Genomic DNA, 26,207 nt, shown 5'->3' on the forward strand with positions numbered 1-26,207 from the left:
ATCTTGAAAAATGTTTTTTTTAGAGCGTTTTTAAATGTATTCAAATATAAAATGTTATTTTACATTGTAATTATATTTCACAGTATTACTGTTTTTACTGTATTTTTGATCAATTACATGCATCCCTGGTGAGCGAAAGAGACAGCTCTAAAGAACACAAAAAAATCTTACCGACTCTTAACCTTTAATCAGACAAATGCCATTTAATTAATTGTAATTTATTTATTTTAAGTTAAATGTGAGCAGTTAATAGTTTAATTAACTGTAAAAACTAAATTTTTAATAAACATTTCATCTAGTTCACAATGTAGTTGAAATTATATTTTACGCTCAAGAGGAGCTACGGGTGGTCAGATATGGGTGTCGTCAATAAACTAAAATTAATAAAAAACAAATGGGGTTGTGACCTCAAGGTTGAGATCCTCTGTATAATATAAAGTGAGTATTAACGATTGTGAAATGCTTAAGCAATTGCCTGACATTATCTCTCTGTTAACACTGTAAACCTCTTTAGTTTTGATGGATATCTGAAGGCTAACCTTTGCATGATAATGCACATCTTGCCTGTCGATATATTGAGTAAGGCTTCATTTAAATGGCGGTGTCTGTCACAGCCTGACAGGTTAAATGGGGTCTTTGTCTTGCTGTGACAATCTGAGTGGCTCTCAGCTTTAACCTTCTGTATCTGAAGGACTTCATTGCCCTGGCAACAGGCATTTTCAATGGGCTGCCACTAGGTGGTCCCACAGAGCTACTGCATGGTGTTTTTGCTATGGGTTAAAAGATGAAAACAAAGAGCCCAATCCAAGTGTCTTTGTCTCTTGTCTCTTTATAGCAGGGGTTTTCAGATAATGTTTTTTGGTCCATGACCCAATTTTACAATTTAAATCCTTGCACCCCTACCAGTTTCACAGAGTTAAGCTATGTACGTTAGCATATCATACGCGACAAATTATGTTACACGGATATAACACATTTTACATTCAGGCAATATTATTAGAACTGATTCTGTGACAGAATTAAAATCAGAATGTGCATATGTGACGACCCTGCTTTTGCATGCTGTCTGAATAGTGATTGCATCAATGAATACTGTTTATTTCACAAATAGTGCATATTAACATTTCTATCCTGTTTCTCTACAGGTGTCAGAAAAGGAAACATGTAGTCAGTCAATAGAAAGTCATGGAACTGACTTGGCAGTCAGCAGCTCCCATAATGGGCCTCTTACAAGTGGTACAGGTAACAGTTCTCCATGTACGTCTCACTGACTATAACCAGGGTTCCTACACATTTTCCATATCAAAATTCCATACTTTTCCAGACCTCCTTCCAAACGATTCTTAGACCGTATTTAACTTAAATGGTTCACACAGCATTATTTTCGGTAAATAGGACAGTCATCTGTAAATATTTTTATCTTCTCTGTTTTTCATTGTTTTCTCAAAGTGATAACGTGCGCTTGCATGATGAGAAGAAACCTAAAAAGCTTGCATATATGTACCTCTGACACATGACTTTGATACTGTAAATGTGGGTTGATGTTGCACGATCACCAAACAGCAAAATACAGTCTGATTTACAGTAGATGATCGTTTGCCTCTTTATCTGTTGATTGTTTGAGTGGCACACGCACATTCAATTAGTTAAGTTCAAAAGAGACTTGCTTATGGTATGATTCAGTCAGTCATATTCGACAATAAAACAATCACTAAACCTTTACCATGAAAACACTCCACATGTAGGGTTGTGTATTGACAAATTTCACAATTTGATTTAGATTCTCAAGCATGCGATTCAATTCAACTCTGATTTTGATCAAGTTCCATTCCACATTGATTAATTGCGATATGTATCAGATACAGTACATGGCAAATTTTCAAGGAAGAAAATTTGATTTGTATACTATGGGAACCCCAGTACATTACTATAATAGTACAGGTTATGGTGGTTTTCCAAAGTTAGTCACTCAGCATTTTCGCCCCCCAGCAAAAAACTGCCATATAGATATTTTAAATATCATCTCATAATTTGGCATCAGATATATTAGGCTGCTGTCACTTTAAGACCTCACGCACGGATCTATTATACTGTTAAATATGCGTTTTCTTTCTCAACTGTTTACGTACACTTAAAACATAACTGACTGTTTACTCGCCAATTTGACATTATTTTGTGTGTATTTGTCTTTTTAAACACAAAGAGCAGCGATAAAGAACTCAATTTAGTACTGAGAGGCGGCTTTATGTGTATTTTGGGTGTGAGCATAAAATCTGAGGGAATTAGTTAAATTATGTGCAATTAACGCAATCCCACGCCGAAATTCAAGCTCTGTAACAGCAACAATATTCATCCGGAGCAAATGAAGCGAGAGAGTGAAGGAAGGCAGGTTTATGTGTAACTCGCTGTCGGAGAGATGAGAGAGAGAGAAAGAGCAGCTGGTATCCTGTATCTATTCTGTGGGAAATAGATACAGTGTTGGAAGCGTTTCAGATATTTCAGTATCGATATGTATCGAAAATTCTATATTTTTACATACATTAAATATTACAGAACATGTAAAGTAAAAACACAATAAATATGCAAAATAGTGCATATATTTAGCAAAATGCTCCTCTCTAGAGTTACATTTTTCTAACTACCTATCAAGTTTATGGTCATTGAATGGCTTTTCTGAGGTAAATATAACATTACATGGTATATTATTTACAACAGGGGTGCACAATCCCATTCCAGGAGATCTACCGACATAAAGATTTCAGATCCAATCCAACACGCCTGTCTTTAATTTTGTTAATTAATGCTTCAGTTGTGTTTGATCAAGACTGAAGCTGAACTTTGCTGGAAGGTAGATCTCCAGGAACCGGATTGGGCACCCCTGGTTCACAAGCTGTTTTATCCATACTTTTCCAGACCTGGAAATTACTCAAATTAAATTCCATACTTTTCCAAACTGCATAGGAACCCCTGTGTAACAGATATTCACACTCTTTCCCCTTACCTTTTTCCTCAGTACTCACGGACACAATGGACACAAGTCCCCAGCCTTCAGAAGACATGCTGTCCAGCCAATCAGAGCTCAGATCCTCTAAGTATCACCAGGATCGTGAATTACCCAGCATTCCACCCACCGATAACGCAGCAGCTGTGGTCGATGCTCAAGTTGCCTCAGGAGAGGGCACATATGAGGTGGTGAAGGAATGCGCCTCCCGTGATGTCAGTGTCGAGGACTGTCTGTACGAGACAGTGAAAGAGCTCAAGGACATTGGCCTACCCAACGGTACACTAAGCCCAGAGGAACCGCCTGCGCCTCTTTTCAACGGCCACCCAAGCCCTGCTACACCAGACCACACCATGCTGCCCAATGGTGTCGAGTACGCCTCCGTCAACCTCAGCAAGAAGAGCCGCTACAGCACTGACCTGGAGGCCAGGCGCTCTGCCACCATTGTGGCGTACGCAGATCCTGAGGAAGAAAAACCACCTCCCATACCAAATAAAGTACTGGATGAGAATGACAACCAGCAGATTCCAAATGGACAGGTGGGGCTACCAAACCGTTTTTCTTATAAAAGTACCATTGTTGTCCTGTAGAGTTCATTCTAACAAAAAAGTAACAAAAAGTTCAATGCATGCATCCACATTACTGCAATGTATAACGTACCTGCACCTGTTTTGCCTGGCAGAAACTGTACTGGTACTGGATTTACCGGTTTTGAAACTCTACTACCAGTATTTCAAGAATGTTATCATAACATTTTTTACATTTTAGTATCAACCACGCGGCAACCTTCCAATCTCTCTCTTGAAGACTAACACGGAAGTGACTTAAACTGCAATTCATCGACTGGCCGCTAGAGACAGGCTCCAAAAGAGTGTCAATCCCATATACCCCCCATGTTAATATGCCCAACTTTACAGCAGAAAAAATATGTTTACAGCCTGGTAGAAAAAGTGGTTTTGGTCTATATAGCTAATTTTGCCCTTCGTGACAACTGTGAGGGGGGTGAATTTTTTTATAACTAATTATATTAAGCCTTAAAGTTCTGCATAATTAAGGGCATGGCCACTTGAGTGACAGGTGGATTGCCACTGCTGACACTACTAGCTGTTTGCCTGCTGTCTTTTAGCCATCACGTCACCTCAGCTAATCCCGCCTCTTTGCCGATTTTCTGTTATCCAGGAGTGACAGGCGATGACATGTTGCCAAGATGGCGACGGCCGGCTCCGCCCACTTTGGGCTTTAAAAAATGCTCTTCAGAAACCTCCGGTTGACGTCACGGACACAACGTCCATATTTTTTTACAGTCTATGGGTATCAACTTACCAAAGTACCAGTAATTTGGTACCCCTGGTACCTTGGGGGTAGCTTAGGAGTGTCCAATCCTTCTCAAAGGGGACCTTCCTGTTGGGTTTAGCTCTAACATACTTGCTTAGAAGTTTCTAGTCACTGCGTCCAAAATTACGTAGTGTCAGACTATGTACTACATAGCATGAAAAACTTACTTTGCGACGTCCTGCTGTACTACGCCCACCATTGACATGTGACTACAACTTCAGTTATGTCACTTCCCCGCCTTTTATGAATAATAAAGAATCCATTGGATACCTTTTTCAGTACCACATTTTGCTTACTACAGTATATGGTAGGGAATAGTCACAATATACTGGTGTTGACGATAACCTTGATTTTAAAAAATTGAAATATTGATATTGTGTTAATACTACCCAGATAAAAATATTGTAAATACTCTTGCAACAGGTTAACTGGTCGACATTCCAACATAGTAGTTGGCGGTATTGCACCTTATCGCTGGTTGTAAATGGTAAAAAGATGAAGATAATCTTGATTAGCTGGCTTAGGTGTTTAATAAGGGTTGATGCTAAGAACTAATGGCCTTCCAGGAGCATGATTGGACATCCCTGGTGTAGCATGTAAATCTCATGGTAAATGAATATGGCAATTATTCAGTACATGATACATTTTACAGTACCATAGTATCATGGGATTACCATGGTACCACCACAGTAGGCTATTGTTGTAAGTTTCACTAAGGTGTTAAATAGCGAGTTAACAGCATCAGTTGCTCTCCTGCAGTAATCACTTCCTTTAGCAAGAGCTTTTCTTTCTCACTCAGGAATGATGCAACCCTTCACACGTATAACAAAGAAGTATAACATGAGAACAAAGAAGAATATTCTCAGAAACAGACCAAAAAGGACTGCACTAACATTCTCTAGTGCAAGCTAAACTTAGAGACCACAAGAGAACAATAGAGAACAGTGTGTTTCCAGTTTAATTACAATCTTTTAGGATATGTGCTCTGGTTGACAGTGATATGTGTACATGCGCCTGTAGCATACAAATGAAGCCATCTGTAGAGGTGAGCAGAGAGGCTGCTGTTGTGCCTGCAGTCAATGTCTGCACACGACGTAAGCATCCACTACAGCCACACGCCACTGTCGCCAGTCGAGGACGCTCCGCACCTCTTTTGTTCATCACTCCCTCATGCACTCTCGCTCTGTCAGTCTCTCTCTTTTGCTCTCTCTCTCTCCTTTTGTTGTTCTCATTTCAAGCTTTTTTTTTTTTTGCCCTGTATTTCTGCTTCCTTTGTACTTGTACAATATCAATTGTATGTCTTTTCCACCAAAAATGGTGCTAGTTGGTTGTTCTCATGAGCTAATGGTGCTCATGCTCGGCCAGAGATCTGGAAAACTCCAACCTAAACTGACCCACGCTTCCACTGACTTGAGCTGAGCTACATTATGACTTCTTTGTTTATGAATGCATTATGAGTCTTCGTTTACAATATTTGAGAACATACTTTAACATCAAAACTGCTTCGATCCGATTTTATAATGAATAAAACTCCAATCAAGCAATCAGTACTCACATTTGATATTTGTAAACGAAATCATTTTAGTCAATGTCGGATTGAGAAATAAAGTGTCAGATGCGACGTGACTTATATAGGAACGGGATGTTCACCAACTGAACCAATGCTAACAGTGAGCAATCAAGTTTTGCTTTGCATCAGACTTGCCAAAAGTGAGTTGTTTCAAAAACTTTCCAGCCCTCGGGCTTCTGGCTTCTGGTTCCTGATTCGAAACCAGCAGATTGTAGGGGCCGGGGCCAGTGCAGAGCCAATTTTTCCCAACCTTTCTGCAGCAGAAATGTGTGTAATGGTTCCAGATTGGCCACTGGATCTGGCACTGGCCCTCTGGCAGTGGAAAGGGGCTTTAGTGAATCTGTAGATGTCAGATGGTGAGTCACTTACCTGAACCGTTTGTGGTAAAGTGTCCTCTCCAATACTCAGTAAAATAAGTGGTTTACTCTATTATCCTCTTGATCATTTCGAGAAACTGTTTGTACCCTTCTCCTACTACACTGGGGGTTTAAACTTGACACCTGTCATTCCATATCCCATTTGCCGTGGCTTGATGTAGACATGTAATGGGGTAGCAGTGATTCGTCTTATCGGTCACGTTTGTGCTAACATATGCGTATAGGGATCAGAGCGTTCCAGATGTCCACTACCTGACAGCTCACCCCCATGATGAATGAGACGGCAAAGCATGTGTTTACAGGTACATCAGTCTGTGTTTGAAAAGAAAATCAGTCAGTTAATGCTGGGATGCCCAAACTGACAAGCGCATGCTGTAACACATGTACGCACATCGGACACGTTGCCTCATTAGTTTACGGTGTGGACAGCATGCTTGGTTATTTGAGTGAAGCACGCAAACCTGGCTTGAGCGGAGCGCCATTTGTGTCATTATGCATTGGTACCACTATCACTATGCTAGCGTGATGGACTGAGGGCAGCTGTCTTTGATAAACTGTGATTTCAGCACATCAACACTCAGAAGTCTCCTGCTGAAGGGAAGGACTTTTATTGTTAGTGCTGTTGCCTGTCAAAGGATGCGTGGGCACATGCTGACATTTGCGTGACAGTAAATAATAATGGACACCATTGAGTGCAGCGCTACAGGCCGTTGCCTCATGCCCTGGCTGTACTGTCAGCATCCTGTCACACTCAGGGTATCTTCCAATGTGAACTTCACATGGTGTTTGACCATTGGGGTATTCAGTGGAACGTATGTGTTCAGTCTGAAGGGCACTACAAATGGAGATCAATAGGGAAGTTACCCACAAGTCATTGCATATCACCTCAGAACTATACAAAATTTGGCTAAGGTTTGATCCACCTCAGGTATCTACGCAGGTGTTTATGGATATAGTCCCTTTCAAGGAAAGCCAGTTCACTTGGCAGCCATATTTGCAACGCCTCCAGGCAGCTATTTCAGTCAAGCAAATCTAACTCCAATCTGCCTGAATAGGGAAGTATTGAAACTGCTTGCTAAACTTCAAATCAGCAACAAAATCTGGTATGAACTGTCCCATAAATGTTTTCTTAAAAGCAAATATTTTAAGTTTGGTCCAGCAAATGTGCATGTGCAGTCCATTGATATCCATTCATGTGTGATGACGTTGCAGTGTTTTTAAATGCTGATGATTGTTAATTTGTTATATGTGCAAATCAATGGAAGAGGCACTTTAATTAATATAGAAGGCTGGACAGAGACAAAGGCATGAGTGAATTAGCAGATACGCTTTATTGTAAGAGACATTTGTTAGTTGTGATGAGGTCAGGGTGGTCTTTGCAGAGCTACTTGGATGGGCTATTAAATGAATTGCTTTGCTAATTAAACCAATATCAAAGCACATCTGGCTAGCTCCTGATGCTCATTTTGCATGATCATAATCAAAGCAAAACATACTTCAGGTTCACTGGTTGAGGTGGCTTCATCAAAACAGGCTTGAAATATTGGTGCTAAAATTGTTTAGGATTAATCTTGGAGGGGTTATAGCAAAATTGTCCCACTTGACTGTTGTCTCTCTGTCAGTGAGGTGACTGAGACAGGGATTGATATTCTTCTCCGACAGCCAAGGTGTCCGTTATTGACCTTCTGTAGGATTTACTTTGTTAATTAATGACTCAGTTATTGATTCCTTTTGTAAATATACAACCGCTCTTGCTTGGAGAGGAACTGTACATTTGATTTCAATCAGTAACTCTTAAGTAATGAATGAGTGGCTTCATTTTTGCATCAATCAGTCCTTGACACTAGCATGTGTCAGTTGAAGTGAGGCATTTCCTGTGTGTTAAAATTGATTAAATATGTTTTTAACTAATGGTCTCGTTTCAATCATTGTCCTACAGTTACACTCCCCGGTGATGACTCCAGAGCTTCAGGACAGTGTGTCTCCGGACAGTGAGGTAAGGTCTATCAACATCTCAAAGCCTTGTAAAGACCAACTTGAAGTCTTAGGTTTTACCAACAATTAATAATATTTGCATTTTAAAATCACCCTGAACCAAGTAAAGATGTCTCATTCTGTGTTACATTTCCATTTTCAGATATCAGACATGTACTCCAAGGTGGTAGTGAAGAATACTGTAAAGGAAACAGAGAGTGACTACAGCAGCATCGGAGACATCAAGGGAATGGTGCCGGAGTCGACTTCCAGTGATCTTTATGCCACAGTTGGGGATGATTACCCAATGGCTCTTGGCTCCCAGCCTCCAGAGGGGCTCACAGAGAATGCAGACCCTGCGTACGAGACCATCAAGATCTCCAAATCGGCTGAAGAGGCTCATCAGGGCAACGGGATCGGGGAACCTGACTATGAGAGCCTGGGGGAACTGGGTCTGAACGGGGACATCTCCCGTCTCTGACCACCCATCTAAGGGACCGTAGACAATGAGAACTCACTTCTCTGAGGTTTAGAAGTGGAATTTGGGGTGGTATCATGAGAATAATGCACTTAACCTTTCCTGATTGAATGTTTTTCAGTGTAGCTTTTATGCACCCCATTGTTTTTGAACATTATTAATGAAAGGGTTCATTCAGACCTGTGACCCAGCATAGGAAATGAAACACTCTAGAGTCGCTCAGAAGAGGGTTTGTTATGCTATTCATGCGAATAATTGGGTACCACAAACCCGAGATGCCCCTATAGAGGCTGTGTTCATTGGCATACATGTCTCCACCACTTTTTGCCATGGCCAGTTTTGTCCACACCACTTTCTGAAATAGCTTGCAATAGGGATGTATCTAATACAGAGGTGGCATCTCCAGTTGTTAAGCGGGATTTTCAGTGTGTTGTTATAATAATGTCCCTGAAAGCAAGGATAGCAATGTTCTCTCCAGCACACACGCCTGCTCAGATACCAGTATATGTGCTCTAATCTATCATTTTTCTATGGCTCGTTCCTGTTCTAGTGAAATCACAAAACAAACTGCGAACAATTTTGTTCCCACTCCTGATATCCACTGATGTAAAGCTGTAATTATGGTTAGAGTTCCATTAGGGCGGATTAGAACCCCAAACCCCTCATATAGAAAGAAATCATTTTTGCTAGACCAAAGATTCAGAATTCATATGTAGGAATATACAGCGAGAATGACTGCTGCATCAAGAACTTAGCAACAATGTGTAAAATGTATTAGTTTAAATGATTTTAAGACACTTATAATGGTAATGACTTTTCAAATTTGACTCAAAAATTCGCTACTACACACTTGATCAGTAAATTACAGACTACTTATTAGAAAAGTCAAATATCATGTTTGCATATCCTAATTAATATTCAGAAGCTAAGCTTTCACTATTTTGTGACATAACAGCACATCTGTGTAACCCCCTTCCCACATATCCCCACCACTTTTCAAAGCAAAGTCACACCAGTGGCTGTTGTCTTATGAGAAATATTTTATTCATTGTGTACTAGTAGTTTCCATGCTTTTGCACAGCGCACCTGCTGTAAGCTGCACTCTGCCTGCCCGTTATCACGTGATACTAGTTGAGCAACTGACGGGGTTGTGTCCTTATATAACCCCAAAAAGAGAACCAATCAGATACAGTCAACTGCAGACCTCTCAGCTCAGTCCATTAAGGAAGTACACTCATTTGAATCATTCAGAACGGCTGGAGCATTTAGTTTTTACTAGTATGCAAGTGACGTTCACGTAACGCATATCAAAATATAAAAGAAGAACATTTAAATGTAGCCACCATTCTGAGCCGCTTAACATGTTTTATAATTAATGTGTCAACTGACAGGCTCAGGTGAGGAAGTGATCTTTAAGGTACGCAAAGTTAAGCACTCATTTATGAGTGTACTAAAAGGGTATTAATGAAAAGTTGACCATTATCTATTGCTGGTGTTCAGTTGTTCACTAATTGCCATTTGTGATGTAATTGAGCTATGTTGCATCAATATGTGTGTGTGATTATTTTTTGTTTTATTGACGCAGCTGTATTGATTAAGTGTATCAGATACATTATATATTTCAGATATTGTTTGGTTTTTACATGTAATAGGTACGCAACATTTCAAAAGGATGAAAAGCACAGGGGGAAAGAGACATCATGGTACTGCCACACTGCAGCTTTGCCTGGCAGCTTAGTAAATGTACTTTATGATCAGGTATGCATTTATCTGCTTTTACATTCATGTAGCAGTATAATCAAAAAGCATAGCGTGTCCAGACAGCGCATGGGACAACTTCATGCCAAGAGACACTTGTACATATTCAAATGACTATTTTGATCTGTTAAATTATATCAGTTTAAGTATGCTTCTGTAATAATTGGCAACAGCTCTCATATGACAGCACGAGGACATTTTATAGTTTGTATTGAGGAACTAATGAAACTTTAAGAGTCAGTGGAATACATGGTGTTAGATACATTTGTAATTTGAAAATTGAAAGACTGCCAAGGTTTATTAACATTCAAAAGGCTAATAGCAGGAATATGTATTGGTTTGGAATTCTTATTTTAATGTGAGGTTTAAATAAGGACTGGATTGAGTCCCGATGTTGTCCGTGTTTGCTTGTAATGGTACATTGTGTTGGTACAGGTTCCATATTGAGAAGATCCTTGTTATAGTTAATATCATGGTGAAACATTGTATGTTTTGTTTCTCCCTTTAACCAAGTTCTGTGTATTTAGTTGTAAATAAGAATGAATTTTGCATTTGTTTATTTCATCATAATCTTTGTATGGTGGTATTTGCTTCTTAAACAATATAGTCATGCTGGACTGATAAAATGTGTGTGCATGTGGTTGTTTATCCACATCAAATGATTTCTATAAACATTAACATAATTTGTCCCTATATTTACATGCAATCTCAATAAGACAAGGACATTTATATTGCCTTAGAGTGCAAAAACACAGTATAATCTGTTGATATTTAATCTGTCGATACATCCTACTAAATTCTCAAGTGTAGAAAAACAATGTGCAATAAGGCAATGTGTCAGTGCACTGGTATTAGGGAACATATTTCACTGCACAGCCTGCTATTGATTGAATCTGTGGTCAAAGCAACATTCATTTTCAATGCAAGTAAGGGAGCGGTGGCAAACAAGAGCACTGAATAGATTTTTTATTTTCTCTTCATAAGGATAAATTGTTTCTTAAAAGATTAAATCTTTTCAGCCATTCCTTAAGGGGTTATTCCTATAGACAGTTTGTTATATACGAATCATGCCCACAAGCACACAGTAATTATATACACTGAGAAATGATCAATGCTACCATCAATTCAGAACTCACACTGACAAGCACATGCAATAACATGTACATGTTCGTGTTTAACGGGACACGAAGGTAAAAATGTCCAATTAAGGCAATATAGTGCACAAAAGAGGGTGGATAACTTCTGAAGTGTAATCGGTACAAATTGCACAACTAAAACTGTAAGAATCTTTGTTGAGATGGCATTGTAATAATTCTACTATTTTGACAAAAAACGACAACGAGGAGCATATTCCTTAAACTACACTGTTATCAAGAACAGAAAGAGACTTACATAATAGTTTATTACCACATGTTTTAAATGAAAATCTAAATATCTGTATTACTGCTAGTTTAATTTTTTTATCATGTGCTGATATAGTCTGAATGCTCTGTAAATGCAAATGCATAAATGGCATAAAAGTTAAATGTAAACATTTGAATAAACTATTAAATTACAGCCTTTTGAACTGGAAATAAAAGGATTGAGGGATAGTGGTATTTTCCATGTGTCTGAAGGAAAGTTATATCAGTATGTGTTCAAATGAGAACAGAGACAGGACTCTCTTTATTGTAAGTATATAGTGCTAGTATAGTAGGCCTATACCTGTTTGGGAAATGCAGTTCATTTCAGTGTAAACACCTCAATTCAAGTTTGTGAAGTTTGTGGCTGATAGTATTACACTGACATTACATTTTAAGGGAGTATCCTGAATTTAGTCTGAATGGTAGCCTAAAGTCATTCCCTGTTTCCGAATATGCTCACTTCCTCAAAAAACGTTATGTGAAAAGAGTAGTGTCACTTATCAAATGTCATTACATTTCATTTAGGAATGTATTATAGAGGGATAGATAGTCCATCCAGAAATTAACATTCTGTCATAATTTATCCTTTACCAAGTGAATGGTGACAGAGGCTGTTATTTTGTCATCTCATCTCATTTTGTGTTCAATGGAAGAAAAGAATTCATAGAGATCTGTAACAACATGAGACTAACTGATGATAAGATCCTCATTTTTGGGTGATCTTTCCCTTTAAGACGTCAAAAATAGAAATATGTCCACAGCGTTTCCTTCCTCAGCATAGCAAATCTTTTAAATATTTGCATTATGGTAAGAGTCACAGAAGTTTATGTTTTGGTATGTGGCAAGTGTGACTGATTTTGCATTTAAACAGTCATTCTACTGTATTGACTAAGTTACTAATGACAGGTCACAACATTGAGGGCCCTCAGGAATCCCCACCGCCTGTCAATCATTCTCGCCGGGTCACACACCCTCACATTACACTCATAACCCGGTTTTGACAGGTTTTTATCATCATCACTATTATTAATGTTATGCACACTGACCAACCTACCTAACTAATAACTACTCAAAGACTGTCTTCTCTCCATCCTTGGGTCATTGTTTTAATCGCAGCGCCCGGGCCGTTGCTTGTATTTGGAGGGAAACTGCAGAAGAAAGCGAGCGCGAATGAGTGGAGGCGTGTGTGCCGTGAGCCAATGAGAACGCACACTGGCTGCGCGAGTGCACATGTTTACAGGCGACATTCCGCCGGTACAGCCAGTGGCTCTTGAAAACCCGGATGGATTTTATGGAATGGAATCTTTCTCACATGAAACCGGATTTACGCTAATCTGGGGGGTAAAAACGGGTTATTACAACAGCACAGTCGGCACTGGAGACGTTTATTAATATCATAATATTAATTCGATATCTGTTTGGCCGCTCTTCGGTGATTTATGACATAAATGTTCGTGGTGTGTATTGTGAAAAATACATCGTGTTTGTCGAGTCAACACGGGTGCTCCGCTCCATGTTTTACCACAACCCGCCAGCTTTAAGGGAACGGCAAGCAAAACAAACAGGTCGACAGAAGAAAGATATCGGTTGCCGGTCGGTCGGACGGAGAGGTTATTAAGCGTAGCTCATTTGCATATTGTAACGGTTCATTGGTTTCGTGTCCCGAACATGCGCGCTCACGCCGGTGAAATATGTGGATGCGGTCCAGATCTGTGGTGATGTTGTCGTATTATTCGCATGTACGGCCCATGATGACGGTCGGTCCGTTCGGGTTTTGTCAACGTGACATTTCTTGTTTTTAAAGCGACATTGCTGTGCAACGACCGAAGTACTTATATTTGCGCATTTCATTGATATATCAACTATGCATACGCGGCGGCTGGTGAAGCGCTCTGTCATTGGGAGCCGCGTGTACGCGCCGGGTTTAACGGGAGACGCGGCTCCGCTGACGGGAGTGATCCAGGCAGTCAAACAAGACAACAGAGATGCTTCAACCGGCCATCGGCGCAACGTGTACACGGTGCTCATGCAAGACGGGAGCTTGAAAGAGTACTCGGAGGAAGAGATTGCACAGATGACTGCGAAAGCACCGCTGAAGTCGAGCTTGAAGGTGTGTGTGGTCAGATGGGCTTGTTGTTGTTGTTGTTGTGCTGCTTGTCGCACACAGTATTGTTTACAGTGCATTGAGATATTGTTTGTTTGATGATCCAAATAATGTGTGAGAGTGGATATTGCAGTAATCATGCTGAGGACGAAGCTACGTATTAAAATGACTACTGAGTCATTGGTCCCTCAAATGAAACATTTAGGGGCCAATTACTTTTTAGCTTTCCAAATTATAGAATTGCTCGATATAGATGGTAGTTCAGAAGCGCCGGTGTCCATGCTCACAATCCATTACATTAAACTTTTTTTATTTTATATATATGTGGACAATTTTCATTGTTAGATGGGAATAGTTGCAAATGACTAAGTAACGTTAGGCTGCATATTGAAGTGGCGTATGAATTGAATATGCAATTTGAGCTCATATAGCTTACTTTTTAACCTTCACTATGAATGAAACTATGCAATTGTTAGTTATAAAAACGGGGCTAAAACGATTTAAAACTAAAATGATGATGTTAGTGATTCAGACTGTATTTGTGCAATATAAATATTTTGTGAGAATATTTGGAGAAAAATCTCTCATCTTACAGTCTAACCCAAGTTCTCCTTTCAGCACGAATCCATCTTACAAGTGGATCTCATTCGACATTTAACTTGTTTTTATTTTTTTAATTCATAAATCTATTACAATATAACTCGACTGTGCAAACATATTTCGATTTAGAACATAAACGAAAAAAAGAAAATGACTCGCAAGTTCAGTGAGGGAGTCATTTGTTCCGAATGATTCTCTGTATGATTCAAATCGCGAGAGCTCAAAGCTTGGAAATGCTTGTTTTTGAACCTTTTGTACTAATTTATTAAAAAGAACATGTTCATAAGAGTCATTTGTTCGCGAACTAGACATCTCGCGCTGTTGTGTTTAATGCCTTTTGCGAATACAACGCAAATTAGCCTTGACTAAATATGAATGCCCAATCACGAGATGAAATCTGATGAAACCCCTGTGGTAAACAAACACAAAATTTTGCCGACTGACTAGATTCTAAACGATTGTCGTAAAATAGTGTTGTTTAGTTGCATTTGGGGTCGTTTTAGTCGCGGTCTGTAGCCCTGTAGGGCCCGTGTAAGCCGCTGATGATCTGACTTCAGTGGGTGGATAACGGTGGCAAACAAACACACTCTGCAGCATTCATTCATTCACGCGCCAGCAGAAGCATCTGTGCGCGCGCGTACATCTCTCCGCTGAAACCTTCTCTTTAGTGATTTTTTTTTTATAGTGTTTTCGACATTAATTGCTTTAACAGTGATCGCGTTTTTGTAAATATGCCATTTGATATTTAGTTAATGATTATGCTTTAGATCATGTTAATTTTATTCAACTGAACTCTGTGTGATTGCACACCAGGCTGAGTCGCTTGCGCGTAATTGCAAAATACAAAGGGTTTTTTATAATGACCTAATTGCAGTCATCAAGTTAAACAGCCTGAGGTGCCATATCAAAACAAAGAGGGTCAAAATTACAAGAATGGCACCAGTTCTTCTATTTCATTCTCTTATAATCAGAGCTGTAAGACTGTAAGGTTAATAATGTAATAACTGAAACGTGCATGCAATATTTGCAATCAATTTTTATTTGGATGCTGCTGTATGTAATGATTTGCATGTGTTTGTTTTTGGCAAGTATGCTACACCTTAATGTTTGTGTAACTTACATCTGCACTCCCAAACAGACATCCATTTAATTTGCAATTAGAGATAATAAAGTGACACTTTTCAAATGCAACACAAGCAACTATTATATACAATGTGCATGCGATATTTGCAATCAGTTTTTATTTGGATGCTGCTGTATGCAATGATTTACATGTGTTTGTTTTTGGCAAGTATGCTACACCTTAATGTTTGTGTAACATACATCTGGACTCCCAAACAGACATCCATTTAATTTGCAATTAGAGATAATAAAGTGTTGCACTTTTCAAATGCAACACGAGCAACTATTATATACAAGACATGGTGACATTTTCTCTGGTGACGCATGTCGGGGAAAAAGGTTAAGATGTAAGCAATGCAAGCAGGGAGGGATGTGAAACTAGGGTGGGGGCTAATGGTCCCGGAGCAGCTGCTCCGTAACAGTGCAAAACGGAGCTCTACAGAGGTCATGCTCATAGGATCTGGGGCTTTGGCAAGGCGCCTGGATCCCAAACGAGAGCCATTCGGCTTGGGGGAATGCCACTTGTTGACTGGTATAGTAAGACTAAGGAGGGGCTTCACGTTAAGTGTGTTACAGTGTGGCATTTCCAGACAAAGGCGGACTGGATTGTTTTTCGTTCCCCTGTTGTTTCCACTGCTTAATATCAAAATGTAATTAACCCACTCAGGCTACCAGTCTTAACTCTTTACGCACCAAGGCTTTGTTGCTGGTTTACACTTCATTCACATTAAATGAAGGCAGTAGATATTTCAAACCTTGAGTGCAGCATCTGGCACGTGAACGTGCGTAAGTGCGTGTGTTTATTTTCCTCAGGAATATTCAAATATAAATAAATAAATAATTTGTAGATAATTAATTTCGAGTGCTCATCTGTGTGCATCCTGCTCTCAAATCTAATTAATTCTCTTATTAGATCAGCCGAGATCTGTTTAAATTGATTAAAACCCTCTAACTCTTTAGCAAAAACAAGAACATATTTATGAATAGTTTGGATCATTTTGGAGGCTGTGCTCCACATGATGTGAGAAAGCTGTGGCCATTAAAATGCACAAAGCAAGGGTGTGTTTTGAGAGAGAAAGACAGAACTTAATAGCGTGTGAAATTTAAATTTGAACTTGTCAACTGTGCATTTTTGATTTGACGCTTGAAAGTCTTGCACAACATGATGCCGCTTTAACAAATCTGTTCATCTCGTGAAAATACGGCAAAGCCTGGCATTTATCTTCTTCATGGAATAGCATGTTGCGAGTGTTTACCCCATCAGGGATGTGTTGTGGTATCGACCCTTCATTTTTTGTGTTTTGTGTATTGTAACTGAATTTTTGACAAATCATGTAACAAAAGTCTATTTTTTATAGTCTCCCATTGATGTCTATTGGTGAATTTCTTCTTTTTTTTCTTTTTTTGGTGGCGGTGTGTGTGAGCAGAGCGTTTAACATTGTGGATGTGCAATAGGGTTGCCAGTTCACTTCGATGTAATTGTGGTCTGTAATTGTTTTGACTGATTTAGTTTTTTATATTTGACAAATCTTTTTTTTTTTAAAGTATCACTTTTTTAATTTACCCATTAATCCTATTTAAATTTTTTTTTTTTATTTGTTCATATAAAATAAAAAAATGCCTTAAATCCCCCCCAACACTGCAGAAATGTAGAGTAAAAACATTAATACAGTGAGTGACATTACATTTGTTTAAAAAAATTACATTATTTTGTTACAAAATTCCATTGTATTGTCTGGGGTCTCGGGAGACCCCGAACATCCTGAGAGGGACTTTTTTTTTTTTTTCTCGGATATCATTCCAATTTATTTTATTGTTTGTATTGCTAGCAAGTGTCACAACATCTAGTCTCATGCCATTTAGATGAAGGGAACATTTTTTTCTTTTCAGCAAACGTAATTTGGGGTCAGTAGCGCACAAGGGCTAGAATTATGGCTAATAGAGATGAGCTGATAATTATTTTCATGCTATAGCTGATAATAGAATTGTAATATCTGCCATTTATCAATAATTTAATTTGTCTAAAATAAAACACAAACACATTTTTAAATCCCAAATTGAAAATGAATTTACACATCACAGCATTACAGTGGGAATATTTTATATTTAATTTGAACTACATACTGTATTTAAAGGGGTGGCTGAATATGATTTCACTTTTCTAGCTTTAATTAGTGTGTAATGTTGCTGTTTGAGCATAAACAACATCTGCAAAGTTACAACGCTTAAAGTTCAAAACAAAGGAAGATATTTTCTTTTACAGAAATTGATTTTAAGGTCCGTGACATCACTAACCCTAAAATTTACATAAACCCCGCCCCCGGAACATGATTTATAGATTATCAAGACAGAATATGCTAATCATTGACTAGAAGATAACTACACATAAGCTACATAAATTCACCAACTAACCATTCAGAAATGTTGTCTACATGTTGTCACTTCTTCTTCTCCATCTTTCTGACTCTAGTTTGAACATAAAAGGCTAAAAGTTTTTGAAATTTTCAGTGCATGTCTGTGTAAGGTAAAGGGACACAAGCTGTTGAAGCTCCGCCCCCTGTGCCGGGAGCAGCAGCTCATTTGCATTTAAAGGGACAGACATTGACCAAAACTGGCATTATACCACCCCTTTAACATTGTTGTTCAATTATTGGCATTTTTAAAGATTAAGTGAGCATTAGATAACAGCACAATGTAAAACTAAGGGCAATTATATTCACAATTACCTAGCTAATTTTATATTCAATAACATCCAGTAAATAAATAAATAATAAAATCTTGTTGTGCACCCCAAATATTTCTCCCAAAGCTATTATATGAAGATTTGGAATATTGCACCATATAGTTCATGTTTGTGAACATTTTATGATGCATCTGTATTCTTTTTTGAAGCTTAAAAGCTCCAGTCCTAATTCACAGTTTTTGCATAGAATAGAGCAGCCAGCACATTCTTCAAAGTTTCTCCCTTTGTGTTCTACGGAAGAAAGAAACCCATTTAGCTTTGGAACGACATGAGCTTGAGTAAATGATGACAAATGGTAAATAAATAAAATTGTTATTAATTCAATAGGGTTTATTAGGATAACCACACTTCACTAGTGATGAAATGGGTATTGAGGCAGGTAATCCATTTTATTTTTAACTCCATTGAAGTATGTAAACTCCCAGATGCTCAAAGCTCAGCATGATAGGCGTTTACTCTCTCTTCAGTCAAGCTTATCATGTTCCGGTAAGATAATGACCTGTATTGCACGCCGCTCACTGTTAGATCATGCTCTCCGCTGGTGATGTGCGTTGTCTTGGCCCCTGTTTGTCCGCTCTGTAGCTTGAGGTTTAGTGTATACCGCAGCTTTAGTCGCAATAAATAGAAAAGTCTACGGCAGCTGTGCAGATGAGACGTGCAAGAGGAAAAGCTGCTCGTCTTTGCATTGGTGTGGTCACGGATGGTGGCTTGTTGTGCTAAGGGGGAAATGGCAGAGTGAGGGGGATTTATTTTTCTTTTTTTTCAGCTGCGCAAAGATATAAAACAAACAAGCCTGCAGATCAGTGAATATGATTTCTTGATCCCAAACATTGGTGAGGTGTTTGTATGGACCGATGTATAAATTACAAACAGTTTAAATACAGCCTAATGCACTGTGATTGCAAGCAAACAAGCCTCACAGTTGGGGTCTATTGCATTAACAGCCCCGTAGGTGTAAATGGGGCTTCATTGACGGGAGGCACGTGGAGAGATTAAGACTGAAAAAACTTGAATATGTTTCCCTCTGCAGAGCACCTGTAACGGTGGCCAGCGGGACGGGCCCACTCAGGGCCAGAATGGGGGTGTGCCGAGAGGAGAGGCGCCCTCCCTCAGCCCGGAGAGCATAGAGGAGCCACGGGTGCTGGAGCACAAGCGAACGGGCCGGGCGCTGGAGCCAGAGAAGGATCATACTCGCTCCATTTCTCTGCTGGAACAGAAACGCAAGGTGGTCTCTTCCAGCATCGATGTACCACAAGTCAGGTAAGGCTACAGGATGAGCACCCCCTACAGGCACTGATGAGAACTGAAGGAATTATGAATGGCATTGTTTACTTAGTTTTTTGCTTTCGCGTTGTATGCACTGAATAACAAGAGCTGGGGTCTCATTTATCAACGAAGCTGGAAACGTGCGTACGCCACTTCCCAAGCAAAGGTTGTGATCTATTAAAAACAAACTTGACGGGAGAATGTGCGCACCTGTAAGTAAACTCTGAGCCATGCGTATGCACATTTTGGAGACAAAGCAGTTTGGCGAGCTGAGGGACTGACGGCAGATGAAGGAAAACCAGTTTAAATCTTCATTATGAGTCCTAATAAATACAGAGCATGTTCACAATAACAGTTTGAATTAATATATGCCATTCTCATTAATGGAGGTAAGCACTTAAATTACATGAAATCATTACCGAGAAGTTACAAAAATGTTATATTATAATAAATAGAAACATTTGTAGTGGATGCGATGCTTTTGAACACTTTTTACCTGTGGCATGCTGTGTTTTAATGTTTTAACTACGGAGACGGGGTGAAGATGCATGTACGCACAATTTGTAAAGGGAATGTTGCGCAGGTTCTGGCGTATGCATGGTTTTGTAAGTCTGAATATTTTTTGGCTTTTGGGCGCACGCACACTTTTAGTAAGTAAGATGTTTAATAAATGTACCCCTGGACTGAAGTGCTGGTGAGATGTTGGTTTCACGTTATTTATAAGTGCCGCCAGTCTCCATAGAAACTAACATCAGAATCCCTAAGGACATTAACAAGTCCTGTAAATGGTTTGATCTTATCTTTTATAATTATAGATATTTTCTTTCTGTAAAAGTGATGTTTACACCGGATATTTAATTTAATTTTCAGAAGTTATTGATTCCAAGAACTTGAAGCTTTTCCCTCTTATATTATATTATATTAGATTAGATTAGATTGTATTATATATTATTTAAACATTTTATATTGTTTTGATCTAAATCCATATAAGCATCAACAACATCGGTGCAGTTTTTTTAGCATGGTAACACCATGGTATTCTTTGCAGTACTGGAAAATACTGTAGTAAATACACTACCATTCAGTAAGATTTTAATGTTTTTTTTTTAAGAAGTGTCTTTAACCAATGGTGCATTTATTTGTTCAAAAATACAGTACAAACCAGAATATTACAATAGTACAAAAGTTTCATATTTTAATTTATTTTCAAATGTAATGTATTCCTGTGATGGCAAAGCTGATTGCCAGCATAATTACTCCAGTCTTCAGTGTCACATGATCCTTCAGAAATCATTCTAATATTCTTATTTGCTGCTCAATAAACATTTCTGATTATCAGTGTTTTTCTTTTGTGTGGAAACGGTGATCTTTTTTGTTAAATTTTTTTTTTTCAGGATTTTGTCATGAATAGAAAGGTCAAAAGTACAGCATTTATTTAAAACATAACTGTTGTAACATTATAAATGTCTGTACTTTCACTTTTGCTCAATTTAATGTGTCCTTGCTCAATAAAAGTATTAATTTCTCAAACAAAATGAAAATTACTGACTCCACTGACTGTAGTATGGTACCTTCACAGTATATGTCTTTGTCCTTTAAAGGAGTCATATCGAAAGAGCCTTTTTGGAGCTTGATTAAATAATGCTTTATTTATAATAAGGAGGACATTTTAAGCTATGAAACTTGCAGGATGTTTTAATGGTACAAAGACCTCTTATATGTCAAAAGATCAATGCAAAGTTGATTTCTCATGTCATGACCCCTTTAATTTTATGATTTACGGTTATATATTCACTAAATAAAGTGAAGTGTGTATGATAGTTATATTTATTTAGCACTCTAAGTGAAGTGCAGACCACTGGTATATTGATACAAGCTTGTTTGTGGTTTGTGAATCTTGTGGTCTGAACGCTTTACAGCATTTGTACTTTCTTTTCTGACACCTCTAGCTTGCAGCAAGTTGTAGAACTACAAAAACATAGTTAACGGCTCTTTCCTTTTGTTTGTCACATGCAATTTGTAACATAACTGACACACACTGTTTTTAGTGTGACTTTTTACTTTTTAAATATCAAAAATCAATTGACTTCCAGCTTTGTGTGAAGCACAACATAAAACATCTGCCATCTGATAGCTCTATTACTACACTCAGACCTGATATTGACTTATTTGTTGACGAATTATTGATCTCCTAGATCAATTTACACTCACCTAAAGGATTATTAGGAACACCATACTAATACTGTGTTTGACCCCCTTTCGCCTTCAGAACTGCCTTAATTCTACGTGGCATTGATTCAACAAGGTGCTGAAAGCATTCTTTAGAAATGTTGGCCCATATTGATAGGATAGCATCTTGCAGTTGATGGAGATTTGTGGGATGCACATCCAAGGCACGAAGCTCCCGTTCCACCACATCCCAAAGATGCTCTATTGGGTTGAGATCTGGTGACTGTGGGGGCCATTTTAGTACAGTGAACTCATTGTCATGTTCAAGAAACCAATTTGAAATGATTCGAGCTTTGTGACATGGTGCATTATCCTGCTGGAAGTAGCCATCAGAGGATGGGTACATGGTGGTCATAAAGGGATGGACATGATCAGAAACAATGCTCAGGTAGGCCGTGGCATTTAAACGATGCCCAATTGGCACTAAGGGGCCTAAAGTGTGCCAAGAAAACATCCCCCACACCATTACACCACCACCACCAGCCTGCACAGTGGTAACAAGGCATGATGGATCCATGTTCTCATTCTGTTTACGCCAAATTCTGACTCTACCATCTGAATGTCTCAACAGAAATCGAGACTCATCAGACCAGGCAACATTTTTCCAGTCTTCAACTGTCCAATTTTGGTGAGCTCGTGCAAATTGTAGCCTCTTTTTCCTATTTGTAGTGGAGATGAGTGGTACCCGGTGGGGTCTTCTGCTGTTGTAGCCCATCCGCCTCAAGGTTGTGCGTGTTGTGGCTTCACAAATGCTTTGCTGCATACCTCGGTTGTAACGAGTGGTTATTTCAGTCAAAGTTGCTCTTCTATCAGCTTGAATCAGTCGGCCCATTCTCCTCTGACCTCTAGCATCAACAAGGCATTTTCGCCCACAGGACTGCCGCATACTGGATGTTTTTCCCTTTTCACACCATTCTTTGTAAACCCTAGAAATGGTTGTGCGTGAAAATCCCAGTAACTGAGCAGATTGTGAAATACTCAGACCGGCCCGTCTGGCACCAACAACCATGCCACGCTCAAAATTGCTTAAATCACCTTTCTTTCCCATTCTGACATTCAGTTTGGAGTTCAGGAGATTGTCTTGACCAGGACCACACCCCTAAATGCATTGAAGCAACTGCCATGTGATTGGTTGATTAGATAATTGCATTAATGAGAAATTGAACAGGTGTTCCTAATAATCCTTTAGGTGCCTACATTCTATTTATCCATTCAGGAAAAAAAAAATTCTCATTGAGCACTGAATTTATTTTATGGCAGACAAAAATGTTTATTATTTCTGTCTGTGTTAATTGGCCTTGCATGTTTGATTCGCTATAGGTTGACTACTGATATCTCCGGGTGTTTATATTGATTGCCTGAGTGGTGCTCCATTTATGAAGCTCATTATTTTTAATGCTTATAGAAAACTGCGATTACTCCTCCATGTACAACATTGTGATGTAGTTTGTTTTGCTACGGCTCCATCCTGACAGATTTTCAGTTGTACTGTGGTCATATACAAATAGTTTTCTGAACAGATTATATATAATACATGAGATAATTACTGTAATAAATGAGCAGTTAAAACTGGCTATAATTCCATTATCAGTATCGATAATAATTACATTTTCCCAGTTATCTGTAAATATTAAATCGGCCATTAATATAGATTACTGTTAAAAAGTTTGGGGTCAGTAGGCAGTTGGGGTCAGTTTTGCCCCCCCCTTAAAAAAAAAGAAAACTTTTATTAGATTTCTATTTCAAATAAATGCTGTTCTTTTGAACTTTCATCAAATAAACCAGCACAACTGTTATCAACATATATGATAATAATAAAAAAAAATTCTTGAACACCAAATCAGCATATTAGAATGATTTCTGAAGGATCATGTAACACTGTATGTAACAATATTAATGTTTTTCCTGTATTTTTTTTATCAAATAAATTCAGCCTTGGTGAGCAGAGACTTCTTTGAAAATATTAAAGAATCTTACTGAAACTTCTGAATGATAGTGTATCATGCGCCTCTATACTGAGCAATTCATCATCACCATATCGAAACAATTTTTAGATTTGCGTGCTTGAATTGATTCAGTCTCAGTGTGTGTAACCATGTTTGCTCATATATTTTCTGTGTTTCTTTTGGACAACACAAACCTCAAAGCATGTGTATGTTAAGCTTTGAGGTTTATTAGTCACGACTTTGGACAAGAAGCAGCCACACGTTAAGACAAAAATAATTGCCTTTTTGTTGGCAGGGCTGGTCAGTTTAGACAAACAGAAAAAGTTCTGGATAGATTTTTCATTATTTTATTTTTTTCATTTCTTAGATCCCTTAAGCCAAAGTAACATGAGGATTAGCTTCACTATGTTATTGTGTAAAGTGTCAAAATCAATATATGGAGCCTTGCAACAAATGATTTTATTGTGCGCTTGAGAAGATCATTAGATCCCATGGCCCAAGAGTGTATTGTATGAAATCATGTGAGCACCAAGCACTTAAGTTGATGAACACAGAAAGCCCTTTGACAAAAGAAAAGATCAGATATTGGTTCACCAGCTTCCTTAAAATTCGGTAGGCCTAGTGGTTATTGGTGTGATTACTCTGAAATTGTGACTCATTGCTTTGAAACAGTCATTGGTTCTACCTAAATGGGAACGGGTGACATGGGAATGGAATGGAGGGTTTAAGAGTAAATCGTTGTGAGGAAGGTGATCCGAGCACATACACTGAACAAAATTATAAACTTTTGTTTTTGCCCCCATTTTTCATGAGCTGAACTCAAAGATCTAAGACTTTTTCTATGTACACAAAAGGCCTATTTGTCTCAAATATTGTTCACAAATCTGTCTAAATCTGTGTTAGTGAGCACTTCTCCTTTGCCGAGATAATTCATCCACCTCACAGGTGTGACATGTCAAGATGCTGATTAGATAGCATGATTATTGCACAGGTGTGCCTTAGGCTGGCCACAGTAAAAGGCCACTCTAAAATGTGCAGTTTCATCACACAGCACAATGCCACAGATGTCGCAAGTTTTGAGGGAGTGTGCAATTGGCATACTGACAACAGGAATGTCCACCAGAGCTGTTGCTCTTGAATAGAAATTTAATTTCTCTAACATAAGCCGTTTCCAAAGGCGTTTCAGAGAATTTGGCAGTACATCCAACCGGCCTCACAACCGCAGACCACGTGTAACCACACCAGCCCAGGACCTCCACATCCAGCATCTTCACCTCAAAGGTCGTCTGAGTCCAGCCACCCGGACAGTTGCTGCAACAATCGTTTTGCATAACCAAAGAATTTTTGCACAAACTGTCAGAAACCGTCTCAGGGAAGCTCATCTGCATGCTCGTCGTCCTAATCGGGGTCTCGACCTGACTGCAGTTCGTCTTGAGTGGGTAAATGCTCACATTCGATGGCGTCTGGCAATTTTGAGAGGTGTTCTCTTCACGGATGAATCCCGGTTTTCACTGTACAGGGCAGATGGCAGACAGCGTGTATGGCGCTGTGTGGGTGAACGGTTTGCTGATGTCAACGTTATGGATCAAGTGGCCCATGGTGGCGGTGGGGTTATTGTATGGGCAGGCGTATGTTATGGACAACGAACACAGGTGCATTTTATTGAGGGCATTTTGAATGCAAAAAGATACTGTGACGAGATCCTGAGGCCCATTGTGTCATTCATCCACGTCCATCACCTCATGTTGCAGCATGATAATGCACGGCCCCATGTTCCAAGGATCTTTGGGATACTCTGGATATGCGTATATGACAGCGTGTTCCAGGTCCTGCCAATATCCAGCAACTTTGCACAGCCATTGAAGAGGAGTGGACCAACATTCCACAGGCCACAATCAACAACCTGATCAACTCTATGCGAAGGAGATGTGTTGCACGGCATGAGGCAAATGGTGGTCACACCAGATACTGACTGGTTTTCGGATCTCGGCAAAGGAGAAGTGCTCACTAACACAGATTTAGACAGATTTGTGAACAATATTTGAGACAAATAGGCCTTTTGTGTACATAGAAAAAGACTTAGATCTTTGAGTTCAGCTCATGAAAAATGGGGGCAAAAACAAAAGTGTTGCGTTTATCGTTTTGTTCAGTGTGTTATTGGAGACCAGGCTACACACTCTTGAAGTTGTGATTGCAAATAGCAGTGACCTAGATGCAGTAACTCAATTTAATATCACAAGGCTGGAGCTTAAGTAGCCACTTGGTTTCTTTTCAATCAGCGTTCAATGGAGAGTGTGGTGG

At 39.0% G+C, this 26,207-nt stretch overlaps 2 protein-coding genes across 5 annotated transcripts in view; both read left to right on the forward strand.

Annotated features, from left to right (window-relative positions):
- Nucleotides 1-11,119, forward strand: part of pag1 (phosphoprotein membrane anchor with glycosphingolipid microdomains 1) — a 57,303-nt gene extending 46,184 nt beyond the window's left edge. Inside the window, exons 5-8 of one of the 2 annotated variants that reach the window (XM_084423607.1) lie at nt 1,146-1,242; nt 3,014-3,540; nt 8,223-8,279; nt 8,421-11,119. In XM_084423607.1, the coding sequence (XP_084279733.1) occupies nt 1,146-1,242; nt 3,014-3,540; nt 8,223-8,279; nt 8,421-8,738 (999 nt within the window). In that variant the 3' untranslated portion in view covers nt 8,739-11,119. Of the gene's footprint in view, nt 1-1,145; nt 1,258-3,013; nt 3,541-8,222; nt 8,280-8,420 lie in introns of both variants that reach the window. The other variant, XM_084423606.1, reaches the window with a different exon arrangement.
- Nucleotides 11,120-13,149: 2,030 nt separating this feature from the next.
- The window catches only part of znf704 (zinc finger protein 704), a 53,108-nt gene continuing 40,050 nt past the window's right edge, over nt 13,150-26,207 (forward strand). For 2 of the 3 annotated variants that reach the window (XM_084423686.1, XM_084423687.1), the window contains exons 1-2: nt 13,436-14,006; nt 19,496-19,725. In XM_084423686.1, coding sequence (XP_084279812.1) covers nt 13,761-14,006; nt 19,496-19,725 — 476 coding nt within the window. In that variant the 5' untranslated portion in view covers nt 13,436-13,760. Of the gene's footprint in view, nt 14,007-19,495; nt 19,726-26,207 lie in introns of all 3 variants that reach the window. The other variant, XM_084423685.1, reaches the window with a different exon arrangement.

The sequence above is a fragment of the Rutilus rutilus genome (assembly GCF_951802725.1).
Source record: "Rutilus rutilus genome assembly, chromosome: 11".
NCBI lineage: Eukaryota > Metazoa > Chordata > Actinopteri > Cypriniformes > Leuciscidae > Rutilus > Rutilus rutilus.